Source organism: Protopterus annectens, chromosome 7.part1 (genome assembly GCF_019279795.1).
Source record: "Protopterus annectens isolate FY-2018-M chromosome 7.part1, PAN1.0, whole genome shotgun sequence".
Taxonomy (NCBI): domain Eukaryota; kingdom Metazoa; phylum Chordata; order Ceratodontiformes; family Protopteridae; genus Protopterus; species Protopterus annectens.
This window is the reverse complement of record NC_056740.1, coordinates 300140087-300162007: the sequence shown is the minus strand read 5'-3', so window position 1 is coordinate 300162007 and position 21921 is coordinate 300140087. Positions and strand designations below refer to the sequence as shown.

The 21921-nt window shown below is 36.7% G+C and overlaps 1 protein-coding gene across 3 annotated transcripts in view; it reads right to left on the bottom strand.

The window, feature by feature from the left end:
- LOC122807740 (laminin subunit beta-1-like) overlaps window positions 1–21921 on the bottom strand; it is a 2263691-nt gene that overhangs the window by 1156025 nt on the left and 1085745 nt on the right. For all 3 annotated transcript variants that reach the window (XM_044078727.1, XM_044078725.1, XM_044078726.1), the window contains one exon: window positions 8483–8546. In XM_044078727.1, the coding sequence (XP_043934662.1) occupies window positions 8483–8546 (64 nt within the window). The remainder of the gene's footprint in view (window positions 1–8482; window positions 8547–21921) is intronic.

The following is a 21921-nucleotide window of genomic DNA, read 5'->3' as shown; positions in this document are numbered from 1 at the left end:
TATGATTAAGTACTTTTGTTTGTATACAAGTTAAATCAGACTTCATCAGAATCTGTTACAAGCAGCACCCAGTGCTCTATTTAAAGTAATTCAAATAACTCATGCCAGATGACCTCTCATTTTTTAAAGATACATACATATTATTTAGAAACATTAACAAAATATGTACATATGTATATTTTCAGTCACTCATGAGTGTAAAAAAATAAAAATAAAAATAAAGAAGTATGTATAAAAAACTCCTTTGAATTATATTAAAATGAATTGTGATAAACATTATATAATAAAAGAAAATGTATGCATACATACATATATATATATATATATATATATATATATATATATATATATATATATACATATTCCTTACAACAATGACAAATTGATATTTCAAAATATTAACCACTCCGAATATTAACTAGGGCTGACCCTGCTTAACTTTTGAAATTAAACTAGGTCAAACACCTTGTCTTTATTTTACAACTCGGTTGCCAATAACCTGAAAACACTGACAACAGAGATTGCTTCATTAACGCCAAGAGGCTGGGTTGCTTTCAGTAGCAGTTGTCACCTCAGATCATTTTATTCTGATGTGTTTTCTCAACCCACTCCCCAAGGAGAAATATCAACTTTACAATAAAAGACAAAAATCCTTTAAAGTTGTCACACTGAGTGGGATGCTTGTAAAGTTCATTACTAATAAATGTTTTGTTTATATCATTCTGATGCTCATATATCCTTTGTCTTAACTGTCTCTCTGTTTTACCCATGAAAAAGGCATTGCAAGAGATGCAGCTTGCTAAGCAAACTATGGTTCTACTCATACAATTACATGCTTCAGGACATGATATAATCCATGGGTGGTTTGCTACAATTACATATGGGCCTTCTTGGAATATATTTACAAAATTTACATATACCACACTTAGACATTTCCCCCATACTGGGAGCCATTAAAGTCTGTTCTTTCTTCTCTTTCAAGATCCTTTCAAATTCATGCCTCTTTTATAGACAAATCTAGGGCTTGCTTCTATCTTCATGTTGACATCTTTTATTACTGCATTCTTCCATTTTTTTCTAATAATTTCTGTTACTATAGAATTTGCTTCCCAATGCATACTTGGAACAACCACTGTGTTAGAAAATTATTATTGTTTTGATTTAGTGTTCTTGGACTAACTTCATTGTTACTTAATAAAGGGGGAAAGTTTTTATTCCTATATCCACTATTTCCATAGATACCTGTTCTATAAGCCTGTGTGGATAATCCCTTGTAATAAACATTTGTTTCATTTTAGCAAGCTCTTCCAAGAACAATTGGTCTTCACTCACTAGCCTTGATAACCTAATGACTGGTCCTTTTTTAGGTTCTTTTTCTGACATGTAGGGTTGTTAAATATATGAAGACAGAAGAAGTTAGTTTTCTATACATTACGGAACAGAATCTCCTGTTTCCCATATCTTTATTCAATATTGCATCCAAATACTCCATTTTAGTCTTGGATGTATTATATACAAATTTTAAAAAGGATGTGGTAGATTCTAAATATGCAGAACATTCTGCTAACACTATTTGATCCCCTGACCACATTAAAAACATGTCATCCATAGATCCATAAATAACTATAATTTAATGTGGTGCTTGCAAGGTAACTGTAATACAGAAGTTCTTTTCCATTGCCATACCACCACATTGGCATATATTAGGGCCGATGCAGCCCCCATAGCCGCACTTTGTATCTGCTCATAAAATTTCCCCTCAAAATAAAAATAGTTGTAGTACAGGACACATTACATAAATTGTTCAAAATGTCTAATATCAATGTTTGTTAAGTTCTTGCCACTATTAATAGCATCAGAAAATAGTTTTATACCCATGTCTTTTGGTATCACTGTGAATAGATTTTGTACATCTCATGTCATCAACAAAATATCACGGTTATATACTACTTTCTTAATGTGTTGTAGAAAATGCCAAGAGTCCCTTAACATGTATTCATTATGACTGATAAATTATTTTAACTTATTGGCTATAAACTTGGCAAGGGGTTCAGTCTTCAGTCTTAAGGTAGAGACAATGTGTCTTAATGGGGAGTATATGTGTTCTTATGTATTCTTTGGTATCCCAAAGACGGCTGAAATTATAGGTGATTTTACTTTCAAGAAGTTGTACAGTTTAATGTCTATTATTTTTTTATAAAATCAACTAAACCAACATCCAGTCAATAGTCTTGTAGGATATGATAATTTCATTTTTGGATGATTTTTGATAAAAAAAAATGGTATCTACCAACATACAGTCCATTCTGCTGATGTAATCAATACAATCCATTAGGACCGCACCTGCGTCTTGTCTGGCTTCAACTGACTTGTCAACTGCTAATTCATGCAAAAGTTGATTTTTTTTACTTTTGTCAAGTTATGGAATCTCTTTTTGACAATTTTGTGGATGCAGCTTGTAAATCTGCTTCACTAGTTTTCTCAAACTGTGCAAGTATAGGATGAAAAAGTGGATTAATTGTACTTTTTTTTGCTAGTCCTGTACTATGAAGGTGTGTGTATGAACCAAGATGCAATCAACATTACCTGTACATTCTACAATATAAAGTATCAAATGCAGTTGGTCACTGTGTGAATTCTATAGCCGTACTGTCTTGCTGAGACAGACACCCAGAATAATGCCAATACATTACTCCCAGAAACATAAAATAATCAAGATATGAAACTTTAGCCTGGCTGGCTAGAAGTGTCCAAATCTGGAAAATATTACAGGTCATTATATTAGTCTTTCCGTTATTATATCACCCACTAAATTCCTACAGTGTTGCTTACCTTTTCATCTGGTGAGCCCTCAGATGACATGCTATTATTGCAATATTATCTTAGGAAAATTGTCTAGTATGGCCAGTAAATTCCAGAACTGCACAATCAGGTGGCCCTCTGTTTTTAGGGCTATAGGTGATTGAGAACAAGATCTGTAACTTTTCCACCATTTCTGTTTCAAGCTACTTTTTATACTTTCCTCATAGCATAGCTATTTTTCTTCATTAATGCATTTTTCAATTATATATAAATCTTTGAATGTATATGTATGTATGTATGTTTATATATGTATAAGCTTTGCAATTTATTGTTTATTTATTGCTCTGTTCAGATTTTTAATAACCTTGTTTTATTTAATTACTTTATGATTAATGTTCCTATATACATTTTACTTTTATTTATTTGTTCAAATGCTTTCTGATGGGGTTCATGGCTGAAAAATGCTATTTGACTAGAGAGTAAAATCCCATGAGTGGAGGAGTTCCCTGGTCAGTCTCAATAAGAAGCTGAGATCCCTTATACAATCCCCCAAACTAGTTAGGAAAACAAAATCACCACTGATTCTAGGGACAACTACAAAGCATTCTATAGGTATGTCAAGAATCTCAATGGCAACACCCAGATCTGCTCTGAGTTACAGCACAATGGCATGAAAATTACAAAACCAACTGATATTGCCAACATCCTGGCAGATAGGTTCAGTGCTAGTTTTACCCCCCTCTCACCCCCTAAAGGCCCATATCTATACAGGAAGAATGCAGAGTCCCTGTAATCACAACTAGGCAGGTAAAAGCTGCACTCTCTAAAGCCAAAAACACAGCATCCATGGGACTGGGCAACATCCCAGGCTGTGTTTTACATGAACTTCAGAATGAACTGGCTCCCCACCTAAGCACCATGTTCAGTCATAGTCTCACATCAGGCTTTGTGCCCACTGAATGGCGCACAGCAACAGTTATCCCAATCCACAAAGGGGGAGCCACCACTGATCTCAGGAACTATCGCCTTATTAGCCTGACGAGCCTGGTATGTAAGGCCATAGAACGTATCATCATGGAACTCATAAACAAAGACATTGGTAACCTCCAAACTCTGGACCCCATGCAGTTCGGGTTTATGAAAGGCAAATCATGCCTCCTGAACCTGACTGACTTCTTTGAGGCAGTCACCAAAGCTGTAGATGAGGGTAAGGTGGTTCACACAGCCTATCTTGACCATGCCAAGGCTTTCTACACCATCCCCCATTCTGAAATTATAGCTAAACTCACTAAACTAGGTATAAATCCCTACGTGAAAAGATGGGTTGCCAATTGGCTAACTGACAGAACCCACACTGTAAAGGTTGCAGACTCCAAATCTGACTTCAAACCAGTGACAAGTGGAGTACCAGAGGGCTCAGTCCTGGGACCTCTCCTGTTTGCTATCTACTTCTCTGACGTACAGGCTAACACAGAAGGCCTTTGGCTAATGAAGTTCACAGATGACTGCAAACTGGGAGCCATAGTTGAATCTCCAAATGATGTGAACATCCTACAGAAGGGCCTCACTGAGACAGATGCCTGATGTCAGAGCCATGGCCTCAAGCTCAATGTCAAAAAGTGCATTGTCATCCCCTTTGGTAAAAACTTTGTACCCATGAACTACCACATAGGCGGCAGTCTACTTAATGCTGAATGCATGATAAGAGACCTGGGGACCCAGGTGGACAGTAGTCTCTCCTTTGATAATCACATCGCCACAGTAGTCAGGAAATCTATGTGGCACACCTCATCACAAAAGGGTTCTCATCTAGGAAAAAAGAGATCATTGTTCCCCTCTACTCGACACTTATTAGACCCATTATAGAGTACAATGCCCCTTTTGGAATGTACCTCACAAGCCATCTGCAGCAGCTGGAAAGGCCACAGAAGTACCTCACAAAGAGGATTACTGGCCTCAAACAGATTCCCTACACTGACCATCTCAAAAAACTCCAGCTTTACTCCATAGCATATTGCCTATTCCGAGGTGATCTCTGCCTAACATATAAAGCTATGTCAAACCCAGAACTGTTGGACATGCTGCACCTAAAGAAATCCCAATCCCTCCGAGCTACATACTCTAGTGACCTAAACCTTGTCACCACAATAAACAGGACATGCAGGAGGGATAGATTTCTGTCCCAAAGACTTCCCATACTCTGGAACAAGCTACCCATCTATGTCAAGCAAAGTTCCTCATTAGCACTCCAAGAAAAATCTTGATGAGTGGATGGGAAATAGGAAATACACCCCGGGGATCACTTATGTGGCTCTGCTCAACAGGGGCACAGGAAAATAACTTTCTTGGGTGGCGTATGCCAGGAAACCTTGTTGGCTAGGCTTACTTAGGCCCTTAGGCCAATAGCCTAGTGCCTACCTATGAACCTATGAACCAGTCCACCAACTTGGTAATCAAATGTTTAAATAAAAACATCCAGTTAAGGGCTGTGTTAAAAAGGGCATGTTAAGACATTGTGGTATTTTGTGATTCATAGGGACATTAATTGCAATAAGGAAACACCTCATTACTGCTGATATGCATGCCTAAGAGTGCCAGTTAACTAATGTGAAATGCATATTAGCACTTCCTGTGGAATTTAACTGCTGCAGCACCATTGTGCAAGCACAAGCATTCCTCACACCTTAGTCATTCTCCCACATGAGTACACATTCAAACACAAATACACATACACCACTGACTGCCATGCCTGTCTCTGAGCTGTCTGAATGTCTTCATTTCCTGCTTTCATATATTGTGGAAGGTTGAAGACCTTCTTTTACTCCTAAATTTATCACCTAAATTTATCTTTCCTTCCCACCTCTACAACAGTTACTCCATAACAGTCTTGCTTCTTCTCCATTTCACTCTTTCATATTCTTCTCATTTTTATATTCCTCTTCCTTTAATACCCTTTCATTTTCCTTCAACTCACCTCTCATTATCCATGTTACTGTATTTTATACCTTTTTGCATTTTGTGATACATTTTCCAATTATTACTCACAAGGATTACTTCACTGCTTAATTTCTAGTTTTAAATGTTATAACCTTTAAAATTCTAACCTGTGTAATGCAATGATGTAACCATCTGATGTTACCATTACATGTTTTTGTTTACCATGATAGTTTGAAACTGGAGGGTGCAGATAATTATACAATGTAATAGTTTCTGTATCTTGTACTGTACTCACAGGAGACTCCCTCCCTCGTTCCCTGCTGAAAATTAGCTCTGAATTTTTAAACTTCCAGTTAAAAATATTTCACAATAAGCAATGATTTCTTTAGTGTTGAGATATTTTTTGCAAAAGAAGCTAGAGATGAGGAGAGAGTCCAACTGGGCATTCCTAGACTTGGAGAAAGCATATGACAAGGTCCCAAGAAAGCTGATCTGGGCAGTACTGCAGTGGTTTGAAGCCCCAGAAACATTGATAGAATTAGTGCAGGCTATGTACAAGGACCCAATGACTCAAGTACGAACAGTGTTTGGCCTCACAGATCAAACCAGTGGGTGTGGGTGTATATCAGGGTTCAGCTCTGAGCCCACTGCTGTTCATACTGGTGATGGACTAAATTAGCAAACAGGTTGGAGGGGACGGATCAACAAAGCTGCTGCATGCAGATGATGTGGCAGTATAGGCAGACTCTGAGCTAGAACTACAGCAAAGGATAGGAGAATGGAATGCAAATCTGAAGGCACAAGGGATGAAAGTAAGCACAGATAAGACGGTGGTAATGGCAGCAAATTGGGGAAATCAGAAGAAGCTGAGAATAGAGATAGAAGAGAAGATAGTGGAATAGGTAAACAGCTTCAAGTATCTTGGAGGAGTAGTTGAGGAGAAGGGTAGTCTGAATGAAGAGGTCAAAGCTAGAATCAGAGAGGCTGCAGCCAACTGGCATAGAGTATCAGGTGCAGTCTATGAAAGAAGAATGCCAAAGAAGCTGAAAAGTAAGGTGTTTCAAGACAGTGGTGCAACCAATACTACTATATGGTACAGAAACCTGGACAGTAAAGGCAAAACAGTTGAAGAAGCTAGAGGTGATGGAAATGAAGTGCCTAAGAAAGGTGATAGGATGCACACTGTGGGACAGATGAAGAAATGAGGACATATGAGCAGAAGCCAAAGTAGCTGCAATTGCAGAAAAGATCAAAGAGAACAGATTACAGTGGTTTGGGCACGTGTAGAAAGCAGAAGACAATCTGGTGAGGAAGATTTGGGACAGACAGGAAGTAGGTAAGAGGAAGCGAGGATGTCCAGCAAAGAGTGGATGGATTGTGTGAAAGAAGATCTGTGACAGTCAGGCATGAGTGTTGAAGAAGGCAGGAGTGTGGCACTGAATCAAGAGAGTTGGCAATATTTAACACGATACCTCGACCCCATGTAGAAAAATGGGAAAAAGGGGGCTGATGATGATGATGATGATATTTTTTGCAAAAAATACCCAAAGATAAGAAGGTTATTAGATAAACTGAGTTGCAGGTTTCACTGTGTTTTATAGCAGTATGATTGATTTACTATGTAAGATAAGTATGTTGTTTTTGTTGTATTTTGCATCAGTTGTATATTTGATGCAATAACAATATTAAAACAAAGGTAAATGAACAAAACTCAATTAAATAAAATTAAACAAAGTTCACAAATCTAGTAAATATTCATTAATGAAGAACACTACATAATAAACATTTTCTGAGCAAAAAGAGACACAGCAGATATATGTAAGGCATAGCCATTGAGACCTTGGAAAAGCACAAGCAACATTTATGCAAATATATATGCCAACATTCCTTTATCAAGATGTCATGAAATGTGCAAATTTCCCCTGGGGAAAAAGAAATGCAAAAAATAAATAAATAAATAAAATAAATAAATGAAAGGAGTAGAAAAGTGCTAGAGCAGTTAATATTTCTATTTCACAGTGTTTGGTACTCTAGTTCGGTTCCTGGCTGGGTGTACTATTAGTTGAGTTTACAGATCATTCCTGTGACCACTTGGATTTTCATCAAATGCATGAACTTTTTCCCACATTCCAATGACATGTTATAGATGAACTAGTGACATGTGTGTGTGTGTGTGTGTGTGTGTGTGTGTGTGTGTGTGTGTGTGTGTGTGTGTATTGGGGGGTAGGTCCCGAATAGATGGCATCTTATGTAGGATTTATTTCTTTGTCTTTCCATTGAGTAACACAACAGGCAGCAGATCCCCAGAACACTAAACTGTATAAAACAGGTATCAGACAATAAAAGAAAGAAAGAAGGAAAAGAATGTGTCATCACATAAGTCTTTCATAATGTACTCAGGCCAAGAAGAAAAAGTCCACTGTTGGACTGCTGACCAAAAGACATTCATAGGTTCATAGGTTCATAGGTAGGTACTAGGCTATCTGCCCAAGGGCATTTATAAGCCTAGCCAGAGTGTGTCGGCTTTCGCCACCCCATTGATTAATTATCTGAGCCTCTGTCAAGCAGAGCCAATGAAGTGATCCCAGGGGTGTATTCAACATGAGAGTCTGTCCAGATGCATACCATTATCCTCACATTGTCTTTTTGTTTTTCTTGTCTTGTGTCTAGAACTTCAATTTATTTGTCTCTGGCTGAGTTTATCACTCACTATTATACTGATCTGGTCTACAACAAGTCTCACCTTGAATTTCCAGGCTGTAAGGATCTTCCACTGGAATAGCAGGATCTAGAACCTTGTAGATAACCTGCATAAATAAACAGAAAATGTATTGTTATAAGTAAACAATCCTTACTCACTGTAGTGGTTGCTACTTCTTTGTTTAATATCTGTTAAACAGGTAAACCACGTTAATGCAACTGCCTGTTTTTTCATGGTTTTTCATGGTACCCTGGCTACTTTGGTTTCATTAATTGATGAACTCATAATTCAGTGGTACTGAAGAAAAAGCTGTTAGAATCAGTTTCTCAGTTTCTATCCTAGAAGATATAACTTGTTTCAAGACTCGGTGTTACAATCTGTAGGCTACATTATTAACCTTACAAAGACCACAGCATGTTACAAAATGGAGTAAACTGTAAAGATGTTGAGCATGGCTAGAATCAAATTTGCTACAGTCTCATATTCTTTCTTTTGTTTTTGGCCAATTCAGATTTGATTTCCATTCTTGATTGACACCGATATGCTTCTGTTAAACACTGATATGCTTCTGTTAAACTAAGAAGGAAAGTCATCTTAGACTTATTTTCCTCATGTTTTAAAATTTTCACTACTTTCACTATGTTTGGGTCTTGTGAGGTCAGCACATATGTATGCAGTCCTATGACTGCAGACCAATACAGGTAATCAATTTCAAGGAGGCCCATATTTCTTTCAGAATGGGGAATATATAGTCTTGGTAGAAACTGCTTTTTATAAATCATTTGATAAGCATAAAGCGTCTTTATTTTCTTTCTGTCCAACTGATCCAACACCTTTTGGGGCCAGCCAGTCAATATAAAACTGTACATTAGGACAGGAAGAGCAAATTGGTTTATAGCATGGACTTTGTTCCTAGATGTTAGCACTGTTTTCAGTATTAATTTTAGTCTTCTAAAATATACTAAGTTTTATTCACATTTGTTCATGTTTTACTGTTGAATCTTCATTCATACCTCTCAAATGTACAGATTTTTGCAGAATATCCAGATTTTCGCTTCATATTTTTGGTCCATTTTTCATAAAATTCTGTTTTTCCTGGCAAATCGTTAAAAGATTGAAGTTAGAAAATAATGACAAACATTTCAGTTTCAGACTTCATACCCTTCAGAAAATGCATGCTAATGCAAAACTTGTTATTTTATCACCTTTCCAAGTTTCTAAGAGCAATATTTAAAAATCATCCCTATTTTTGGGTCTTTGCCCCACTTTTTCTTATTGCTTTGTCCAGATTTCTTGCTCTAAGAGGTTGAGAGGTATGATCTTCATCAGTTTGGAAATATTTATATGCTCCCACTTGCTCAAGTTATTTTATAACACAGTCCTGTCCCAGGCTGATGTTTTCTTGGTGTTGCATCTTTCCTGCTTTAAAGGTTGCTTTTACACATTTATCAAGACCAAGTGACATTCTTATATCATTCTTATATCATCTGAAAAAGTTCTGACCACTTGCAGTTGTGCTTTCAGTTCCTCATCTGATGAACTATACCATTTTAAATCATCCCCAAAATGAAGATAGACATCTTTATACTTTGTTGTTTTCTGGGAGCCAAATTGTAGCCGTGACCTAATTTGTTAAGTAGACAGCAAAATTAGTTAAGGGCAAGACAAAAAAGAAGCAGTGACAGTCACCCTGAAATATCCCTTTTTGAATTTTTATCCCTGTAATAATAATTTGTCTTTTATCATGGCTTAACTGGAAAGTGTTTTGCCACTGTTTCATGGTTGCTGTAATGCAATCAAAAAGTGCATGGTGTATCTTATACATTTTAAGCACTCCTTTAGCCATGAATGTTGCATACTTTCAAATGCTTTTTTATAGTCTATCCTCCATGCCATACTTAGATTCTTCCGCTTTTCACAGTTCTGCATTATGTCTTTATTTAACAAGAAATGATCCTCTGTTCCATATGTCTTTCTTTTGTTACTCTTTTGCTCTATTGCCATGAGTGAGTTTTCCTCTAAATGACTATAAACTCTGTCGGCATCAATTCCAGTGTATAGTTTATATGTCGTCGGAAGGCAAGTTATTGGTCTATAGTTTTGAGGATAGCTTGTAGGATCACTCCTAAGTAGGAGTATTGTTTTTCCTTTTGTTAACCAGGTTGGTGTCTGCATGGAGTGAGCATATAAATAGTTCTTATTCATGGCTAAATCTTAATGTAAAGATGTTAATACTTTTAGCCAGAAGTTAGGTACTGCCTCTGGGGCTGGGGTTCTCCAGTTAGGAGCTTAGCTTAACTTTGTTTCAATTTCTCAGCACCTTTGTTATGTTCCCCAAGATCCTCATAGGTATTTCTCCAAAATGTATCAATTTCTTCTGTTTTTGGTTGTGTTTCAATTCCTTTTCCTTGATTCCCAATTCTCTATAAAACTTTTTTGGGACATAAATACATTGCTCATTTTATATTTTTCCTTTATATTTATCTGTAAATCTTCTAAGTTTTCTGCCTGTGCTGATATTTTTAGTTTATAATGTGCGATATTGCCCAATAGAGCCTGATTTGTTTTGATATTGCACATTGCTTTTATCACATCTATCTTTCTGAGTACTTTTGTTGATTTGTTCCCTGTTCTAGACTCTTTTAACAGTGACACTTCTTGTCTTAATTGCTTTATAGTTTTCTCTATCTGATACTTCCACAATGACATTTAGTTTCTTCTCTTCCTTTCCCTTACTGCCCTGTGTTTTTGTGGAAAGACTTTATCTGTTATTAATGTAGCTGCACAGTAATATATCCTATTCAGTTCTGTTGTACTGCATCAATTTTTATGAACCGTTCTAATTAATGCATTCATTTGTTTTATCAAACTTTTAACTTTTTGGGTTTTATTGACTTTCTGTACTCTGTTTTTTCATTAATCTTCATAAGTCTGTCCATCTCTATTCATAGCTTCATAGGTAGGTACTAGGCTATCGGCCCTGGGGCCTATATAAGCCTAGCCAAAAAGGTTCCCTGGCTTTCGCCACCCAAGTAAATTGTTTTTCTGTGCCCCTGTCAAGCAGTGCTGCAGAAGTGATCCGTGGGGTCAGTTTTCTATTTCCCATCCAGTTGTCAAGATTTTTCTTAAAGAGGGTCAATGAGGAGCTTTGCTTAACATGAATGGGAAGTTTGTTCCAGAGTATGGGAAGTCTCTGGGACAGGAGTCTATCCCTCCAGCATGTTCTGTTTATTGTGGTGACAGGGTTTAGGTCCCTGAAGCATGTGGTTCTGAGAGATTGGGATTTCTTTAAGTGTAGTATGTCCAACAGCTCTGGGTTTGACATAGCTTTGTATGTTAGGCAGAGATCGCCTCTGAGTAGGCGATATGCGATGGAGTAGAGCTGGAGTTTTTTGAGACAGTCTGGGTATAGCATCTGTTTGAGGCCAGTAATCCTCTTAGTGAGGTATTTCTGTGGCCTTTCCAATTGTTGTAGGTGTCTTGTGAGATACATGCCAAATGGGACATTGTACTCTATAATGGGTCTGATGAGGGATGAGTAGAGAGGAACAATGACCTCCTTTTTTCTAGAGGAGAACCCTTTTGTGATCAAGTGTGCCATGTAGAAGGATTTCCTGACTACTGTGGTGATGCAGTTATCAAAGGAGAGACTACTGTCCTCCTGTGTCCCAAGTTCTCTTATCACACTTTCAGTGTTTCGTGAGCTATCGCCTATGTGGTATTTCATGGGTACTGAGTTTTCCACAAAGGGGATGACAATGCACTTCTTGGCATTGAGCTTGAGGCTATGACTTTTACACCAAGCATCTGTCACTATGAGGCCCTTTTGTAGAATGAATACTTCATTAGGTGATTCTATTATGGCTCCCAGTTTGCAGTCATCTGTGAACTTTGTTAGCCAAAGACCTTCTGTGTTGGCCTGCACTTCAGAGAAGTAGATGCTGAACAGGTGAGGACCCAGGACCAAACCCTGTGTTACTCCATTTGTCACTGGTCTGAAGTCAGACTTGGAGTCGGCTACTTTTATTGTGTGGGTTCTGTCAGTGAGCCAGTTGGCCACCCATCTTGTGATATAGGGATTTATGCCCAGTTTAGTGAGTTTATCTATAATTCCAGAGTGGGGGATGGTATCAAAAGCCTTGCTGAGGTCAAGATAGGCTGTGTGCACTACCTTGCCCTCGTCTATGGCTCTAGTGCCTTGCCCTCGTCTACGGCTCTAATGACTGCTTCAAATAAGTCAGTAAGGTTTAGTAGACATGATCTACCTTTTACAAACCCAAACTGAGTGGGGTCCAGGGTTTGGAGGTTACCTATGTCTTTGTTTATAAGCTCCAAGATGATATGTTCCATGGCCTTGCAGACCAGGCTCATCAGGCAAATGGGTCGGTAGTTTCCGGGGTCTGTGGTGGCACCCTCTTTGTGGAGTGGGATAACCGTTGCTGTGCACCATTCAGTAGGCACATAGCCTGAGGTGAGGCTATGACTGAACATGGTACTTAGGTAGGGTGCCAGGTCATTCTGCAGTTCGTGCAGTACGCAGCCTGGAATGTTGTCTGGTCCCATGGATCCTGTGTTCTTGGCTTTGGAGAGTGCGGTCTTTACTTGCTCATATGTGATTACAGGGACTTTGCAGTCTTCAGGTATTAAGATGGGCCCTTTGGAGGGTTGGGGGAGTGGGTGTAAAGTTAACACTGAACCTAAATGCCAGGATGTTGGCAATATCGGTTGGTGCTGTATATTTAGTGCCATTGTGCTGTAGCTCAGAGCAGATCTGAGTGTTGTCATTGGGATTCTTGATATAGCTGTAGAATGCTTTATGGTTGTCTTTGGAATCAGTGGTGATTTTATTTTCATAACTGGCTTTGGAGGATTTTATGAGGGATCTCAGCTTCTTGCTGAGGCTGACCAGGGAGTTCCTCCAATCTTGGGATTTTACTATTTTTTGCAACAGCTTCTTCTTTCTGTTGTAGAGTTTGTTTATGGCAGGGGACCACCAGATTGACTTCCTTTTTTTGGAGGATAGTGTCTTGGTTCTTTTGGGGAAGGCACAATCCATGCACTCGTGTATGTGCCTATACAGAGCATTTGTGTAAGATTCAGCAGTCGTACCTCTATTTTCCAGCTGCATGGGTGTCGTGAAGTTTGCCACTTCTGTCATAAGAAGCATGAAGTTGACTTTGGAGTAGTTTTTGATGGTGGCTTCCTTAATGGAGGTAGGGTGGGATATGGATGTCTAGGGTGATTAGCTTGTGGTCAGATCTGACCAGCGAGGAGCCAACCTCTTGCGTGGAACACCAGTTACCCATATTGGTAATGACCAGGTCTAGGATATTGCTGCTCCTGGTGGGGGTGTGGACAAGCTGATCCAAGGTGTTGGAATTTATGAATTCCAGAAAACGTTGAGCAAATGAGTTGGTACATATGTAGTTTTTCCATTTGATGGTGGGGTAGTTGAACTCACCCATAATTAAGGTATTGGGTTGTACCTTAATGTTTTCCAATATCTTAAGAATGAAGAGTGGGAATCCTAGGGAATGGTGGGGGATCTGTAACACGCTACAAGCTGGATTGCAGTCTTGATCAGTGTAAGTTGCACTTGGATAATTTCGGATGCATTATGTTGAGCAACTAGCCTGGAGGTGTGGATATCCTTTATGAATATGGACATGCCTCTGCCTTCAGTGTTTTGGTCCAGGTTAGGTGGCCAAAAGGTAATATAGCCTGGTAATGCAGGGGTGCTCTCTGGAGCCTTGAACCAGGTCTCTGTCACTGCACAGATGTCAATGTTTAATCAAGGAACTCTTCTCTTAGATGATTTTCTAAACTTGAGGGCACATTCTTTGTTCTCCATTTTTTGCGAGCATTCTACAGAAAGTTTCAGCACATCTTCCTGTGCCACATTCTCTTCAGTTTCATCCTGTCTCATCCATTGCTCTTTCATATGGGAACTCACTGGCCTATCACTCCACAACATTGACTGTGTCAGAGTTGCCATTGTTTCCTGTTCCTTCCCTTGCTGTGCAACTCCTAACTGAACTTTTGTACTGGTTTCCCATGGAAGGTTCCAAAGTATCTTCTTATGGCAACTGGTGATGTTTCCAACACCACTGGTTTCTTCTTAGTTTGGGCATCCATTGCTCTATCCTCCTGTGGTGTTATCAGAGTTTGAGTTTATACACTAAATCCTTCACTTCACGGGTAAACCATAACCTCAGTTTCTATTTCTTTAACTTCTCCATTACTAATTCTCTTTTCTACTTTTCCTCTTTGTTTTCTTAATATTTTGTATTGTAAAAATGCCCATATCTGAATGCCTTTGCCTGTATTTCTCTTGAAATATCTTTGGTGCTGCTCTTTTTGTATTGCTTAGTTTTGCTTTCTCCTTTGCATAATTATTGCACCAAATTAAATCAATTATAAATAAATGGAGAGGAGGTAAACAGTGCAAAAGACTTTTTAATAAAAATGTAAGCGCTTTTGATTTTCTTGACGCTTCATCAGACATAGTGTATCTTTTTTAATTCCAGACATTTAAAATACTAGAGAGCCAATCAAAGCTATCCATTCAAACACATGTTCCTAACATAATCAATCACTTCCATAATAATACTGCTTACAAAATGTAAACATAAACCTTGTAAAACATTGCATAAAGACACACAAGATATATAACACAAAACACTGGTTGAACTGAGTTCCTTCTACTGCCACTATTAATTGTCATCTCAAAAATATTTACATAAACTTTCATTTCTATTAAATATTACATGTGGACTAAATAATAGTGCCAAAATAATAATGAATGGTAAATGATTAAACCTAAAGAGTTCTTTCAATAAAAACAGTCATATTTCAGTGCTCCAAGTGTGACGCATTTTATATTAAAAATGTCTTAATTCTGCAAAATTCACTTACATTTAGATAAATAAAGATATATATTTAACTTATCACCATAAAATAAAAGGCTTATCTCAATGGACATTGCATTAAGACCCTATCTAGATCAGTACTAATCTTAGCGCATTGACAGATTGCCTAAACCATAAAGACACATAAACCAAAAACAGTCACATGATTCAACCCTTAAAGGTAAAGCTTCACTAATATGCATAATGAAAGCTTTATGTTGTTAAACTCACTAGTTATGAAATAAAAGACAGTGCTTAAGGAAAGGTTTAAGTGAAATTGCATCATTTAGCCCATAGAATTTATCAGCTTGGAATGTAACAATCTATTTTATTTCTTCCTTTTCTGTTTTATTGTTATGATCACCAAGCCTAATGCCATTATGAATTATTTGTAAAACCAAGAATCTAAAGCTATGATTTTTGCCTGCATTTAAAATATCTTTCACCAAAGTATTTATTTCATCAACCCTATTAATGGCATGTAAATGTTCACTTATACATTCCCTCAGCGTACGGTTAGTTTTCCCAATGTAAAATGCAGGACACTTTATACATGCAGCTAAATACACTAAATCCTTGGTAAAGCAATTTGCATAATGTGTAAATTTATAACTTTTTCCTGAGGTTAGATGCTTAAAGATGTTGTTTTGTGCCATATGGGGGCAAACATTACAATTCCTAGAAATAAAAGTCCATTCCCTTTCTGAAATTGCCTCAAATCTTTCACCATTACTCTCATAGGATAATAACCTCTTAATTGACTTCATATTTTATATACAACCTGGGTCATATACCCACTATCTCTAGAATCTTTTCATCTGCTAAGAGAATATGCCACTTAAGTTGCAGAATGTCCATAATCCTTCTATTATCTGATGAGAAGGATAAACACAGTTTACACTTATTGAAATTGGAATTAAATTCCTTATGATTCTAAAGTAGGGTTTCCCTTTACCCATTCTACCTACCTGTTCAATACTCAGGTATTACTGGCACTGTTTTATCTCCTATCAATAAAATCATCCATTAGGATAGAAAGCGTCGTAGTTAAATCTGTGTCAATATTAGTTAAATGTGACATCCTTAATGCTTGTCCTTTCAGAATATTTTTAAAAATATAAGAGGGATACATATTTGTTCTTTGTAATAAATTATTTTTCCTATATAAGTTCTTATAAATCTGTATATTAATACCCCCTGCTACTCTTTTCAACCTCACATCTAGAAAATCAATTTGTTCCTTCAATGTATTCATTGTAAACTTCAAAAAAGATGCAGTACATTCTATAAATTGCAAAAATTCATTAAGCATATCACTTGTTTCTCTCCACAACATACATAAATATATCATCTACAAATCTTTTGTAATAAAGAATAGAGTCTTTAAACAACACATTGTTCAGAATCAAATTGGTCTCCCAGCATGCCAAGACTATATTCGCATATGAATTTACACATGAGGTACCCATGGCATTGCTCACCTTTTGAGCATAACAGTTATTATCGAAGACAAATAGATTATTTTACAGTACTAATTCAGTTAACATATAATAAGTATTTGATTCATCGAGTATTCACTGTTGTCACTAAAATATCTCCTAATAAAATCAATACTTATTGTATTAGGTATACAAGTGAATAAGGAGCATAAAATGAAAGCTACAAAAATAACATCTTCTTCCAAAGTCTATCCCCTAAACAAGTATGAAGTGAATTTAAAAAATGTGAAGTATCTTTTAGCACTGTAAGAGCCATACTTATCACTGGTTTCAGCATTTTTTCAATATAAATACATACATACATACATACATACAAATGTTTTAAGCACGGTCATTAAAGCCCTTCTACCTTGCCAATATGTCAAAACACTTGTTCCCATAATAAATGTCCAGGCTGTTCTTAAAAATATCTAAACTAGTTCTTGCTTTAATGTAATTTGGTAGTCTGTACCAAGCATCAGCTACTCTGTCAGAGAACCAATTAGTACACTTCTCATTACTGTAGAATATTCTACATAGGTTATCTGATGATTCTCTAGTACTTTTTGATAACCCCAAACATTCCCAGAGGTAGTTGTCCCTAAATGCCTTATATACCTGAATAAAATCTCCTCTTAAATATCTGTAGGAGACACTGTACAAGTTCAGATATTTTAGTCTTTCATAATAACTTAGATTTTCACATCTGTGGATGCCCTTAGTATATTTCAGCTGTACTCTTTCCATTTTATTCATGCTTGTTTTCCTATAGGGTTTCCATATTGTTATTCCATACTCAAGTTTGGGTCTAATGTAACTAACAAACAAGGACTTCATTATGTTTGATTTCCTAGACTTTATAAATCTTTTTATACAATCTACAGTTCTATAACTATCATTAGCCAATTGGTTGATATGATTAGAAAAAACTGATAGCTGAATCTACCCATATACCCAAGTCCTTAAATGAGTCTACAGTTTCAATCACTGTGTGCTGTATTAAATATTCACCTTTCAGTTTATGTCTCCCAAATCTTATATGTTTAGTTTTTGATGTATTTATCAACATATTATTCTCTTGTGCCCAGATGGTCAATGTAGTCAAATTATTTTGCAGACATGCCTTATCTGTAACACTTGTAATCAGTTTACCTAATTGCAGATCGTCAGCATATAGACTGTAGAACACCTCAGATGAAAAAGTAAGGTCTGGAAGATACAATCTAAACAAGTAAAGGTCTAGTACAGAGCCCTATGGGACACCTTGACAATAACCAAGGATTTCACCTGTCCAGTTGGTGTGTGATACTTGCCATGTCCTATTTGTAAGCCATGCAGCTATGCATCTTATCAACAGTACATCAATACCTAGTTGTATTAATTTATTGAACAGTGTTTTGTGCATGACCCTGTCAAATGCTGAAGTTAAATCTATATAAATCACATCACAGCACGATTTTTTATTCATAGCTGTTATTATATTGTTATAGAACATCATGTTACAGGTGGTAATAGATCTATTTTCAACATATGCATGCTTATATATGGTTTCAAGTCCCAACCTGTCCAGTTCTGACAATAACTTATCCAGTATTACATTCTCCATTATTTTTCCACAACATGAAAGTAGACTTAAGGGTCTATTTGTCCTACTCCCCTTTCCCTTAAAGACAGGTTTAATAAGTGCATGTCTCCAATTTTGTGGAATCTCCCCATATTTATATGACCTAGTGAATAATAGATGTAATGGCAGTGTAAGTTCTTGCTTAAGTGTTCTCAAATCATTGTTACTTATTCCGTCTCCTCCATGTGCTTTGTTTGGATCCAGTTTGTACAGTTCTTTTTCAATATAATCAAATTTGATTCCAGTATCTGGGATTAACTGGATGTCACTAGGACAACTTACCACCCCTTTTGTGGAGTCAAACTGTTTTGCATAAGACTTTGTTAATATATCTATAATCTGTTGTGTCTGAGAATAAATTTTAGAATCTGCACACAGTTTATCAATTTGTGTATCTTTACTCCTTCCACATCTTATGTATCTTTAAAATGTTTTCCTATTATGCTCAATATCTTTATATAAATATGCTCAATATCTTTATATAAATTTATTTAAATTTTTTCTTGATCTTGTCTAACACTATGCTTAATTTGTTTGTCCAGCTCATTTATTTCACTTTTCAAAGTTGTAGTTCGACCGCTCTTCCATTTCTTATATTTTTGTCTCTTACCTTAATCAGGTATCTTGTTCTTAGGGAAATATACCCCCTGATGTTACATGCCTAGATCCTGATGTTAAACATTTCTTTGACTTTTTGCATTTAAACAATTTCTCTTTCAAAAATTTCCACTTTCCATTTGCAGTTTTTCCACTGAACACCTCACTCCAGTTAGTTTTATATAGCAACTTTTTTGCTTACCTATAATCTGTAATTAACCTTCTGTGCATTGGTTTAGATTTCAGTTTGGCAGAATTATCTAGCAAATTAACCTTTATGACCCCATGATCACTGCACATCAATGATGGTAAAACTTGACTTGAAGTTACAGTAATTTCTTTAAGAACACAAACAATATCTAGTATATTCCATCCCCTGGTAGGTTGTTTTACAATCTGAAGGATTTGTTGTTACTGAATATACTCTGAGAATAATTTCTTTACTAAGATTGTTGAATCAATATTATTCCAGTCTGTTTCTGGTAAATGTAAGTCCCCAGCTAATATTATTCTTCCCTCCTGTGTTTCATGTAAAAAATGTATGAATTTCTCTAGGTCATCTGCACTTGACTTTGGTGGTCTGTATACTCCAACAATTGTTATATGTTCTAGGGTTGTCTTTATTTTCACAGTTACACAGTCTATAGTATTGGTATTATCACTGAACATGTAATAATCACAAGTCTCATAGCTATCTTTAATGCCTATCATAACACCTCCACCTGACTTTTTGTTAGAATGTCTGTTACAGTAAAAACATTTATACCCTGACAGAACTGGTTTCCAGTCATTGTTCTTTAACCATGTTTCACAAACTATAACAACATCAATCTTGTGGGAACAGTCGTTTCCTTTTTCCAGCAGATCTATTCAAAAGCAGCAGTTGTGAATGAGACTGATACAGCATTCTGCAATGAATAAATTAAAGTAAACATAAAATACTTGCTGTAATCATAAGACTTAGCCATATAAACACATGCTCTAATGAAGAAGGATCACTAAGAAGTGTGGGCTGCAATTTGTTTTATACTTTTGCAGTAACAGAAGTGTAACATGCATTCCATCTATACTCCAGACACACACACAGGTAAATACTAGTCCACTTAAAACCCAAACAGTGATTACTACTTGTGTAAATGTGTGTTTATTCAGCTACTTGGTATTAAAAAAAAAAAAAAACGAAATGTTATAATTTGCCCATTTTCAGACGTGAAGAGACTTAAAGAGCCTCAGCTCATCTAACTTACCTTATCATCTTTTTTGGTTTTCCTGCTGCAGACATCATTTGGAGCTGAGCATCGCAGCGTGTGAGTGCCAGCTCAAAAAAAAGAAAATAAAAATTTGAAAACTCGCGCACCCGTGGCACATTATTAAAACTAAACTAATAACTGAGTAACTCGGTACAGTTGGGAGGTTTGGTGGGAACGTAGCACATTTTCTAATAAAAACACTTTATTATTAATGCTCCTAGCATTAACAACCATCATAGATGCATCAAATGTTGCTATCTGTGAACTGTTACATTTCTGACCTGGCAAAAATCCTGGCTAGTGTTTGTCAAATATTGCAAAATATCTGCTGCAAAAATTCTCTTCCCTGATCTAGACAAATGCATACCATCCTGTCTGAATACGTGTGCCCAAAAGAAGGTTTGGATGCTTTATACATTTCCATTTTTTAAAACAGGACATTTTTTTATTCACAGTGACCTGACTATCCTTTCTATAGGTGATTTGTGAAAAATATGTCCTAACACCAGTACAAGCTATACTATCTAGGAGGGCTGTCAGTTCCCGACTAACAGTCAGAGAATCATTGTTGGTGACATAATTTGTACCAACATGAATAAAATCAGATCCATACTTCCTTACATTAAGGCGTTCCAAGGCTTGTTTCACATCTTCTATTTTTGTTCCTGGCAAGCATAACACTGCTCGATGTTCATTATCATCTCTGCAGATATATGCATCAGTTCCTCTAATAACTGAATCTCTAATTACAAGAATATCTTTGCTAACCATCTCTGAAGAATCTTCAGCTTCTAATACAGTCATTTCTGCTCTATCAATTGTTACGAAGGATAGATCTTCATCACTATTAGTCTTATTAATCCCACTGTTTTCATTGTGTATTAAATTCTTATCCATCTGGTATTGTAAGTCCACAGCTTGAGCCATGTAGTCAACATCTGTCTTTCTCTTCTTTTTTCTTACAGTAATGTTCTTCAATCCTTCCATGTTCAGTTTTGATTTCTTCCTTTTCACCTGCCCTTTGCCTCTTTTTTCTACCTTCTCCATTGGAAAGGTGATGCCTTTTTCTGTAGACTGAGGGTTTTCTGATAGACAGATATCTTCATTCCCTGTAACCAGTGTGTTACATAACAAAGCAGAATCCTTTTTACTAGGTATTCTTTCCTTTACAGTCATTAGTCAGTTTCTTTTTCTTCCTTGTTATTTGTTCAGAACTTCTTCCTTCCTTTCTTTTTTTGTTTCATTCTAAACAAACCGGATCCTCAGATTGCTGAGTGCTTGCATCCACAATTCCATAGTTCTCAGGGGCCTCATCATCTTTCATAGGAGTTGAATGTTCTTTGCAGAAAATAGATGCATCATTTCCTAAATCTGTTCTATTTGTTCTCTGCCTAACATTATTTAGTTCATCAGTCCAGTCATTAATATATGATACAACAGTTCTCCAAGCCATGCCAATTGCACATGTGCAATCATCATCATTAAGTCGAGATTTGCTTCTAACAATGGTAAGCAAATCATCCATCATCTGACACGAGGAACAATGATCACCAGTGTTATCATCTGTTACCTTTAAATATGCATAGCATTTATTACACTGTACAAGATACTTGTGCATTAGCAA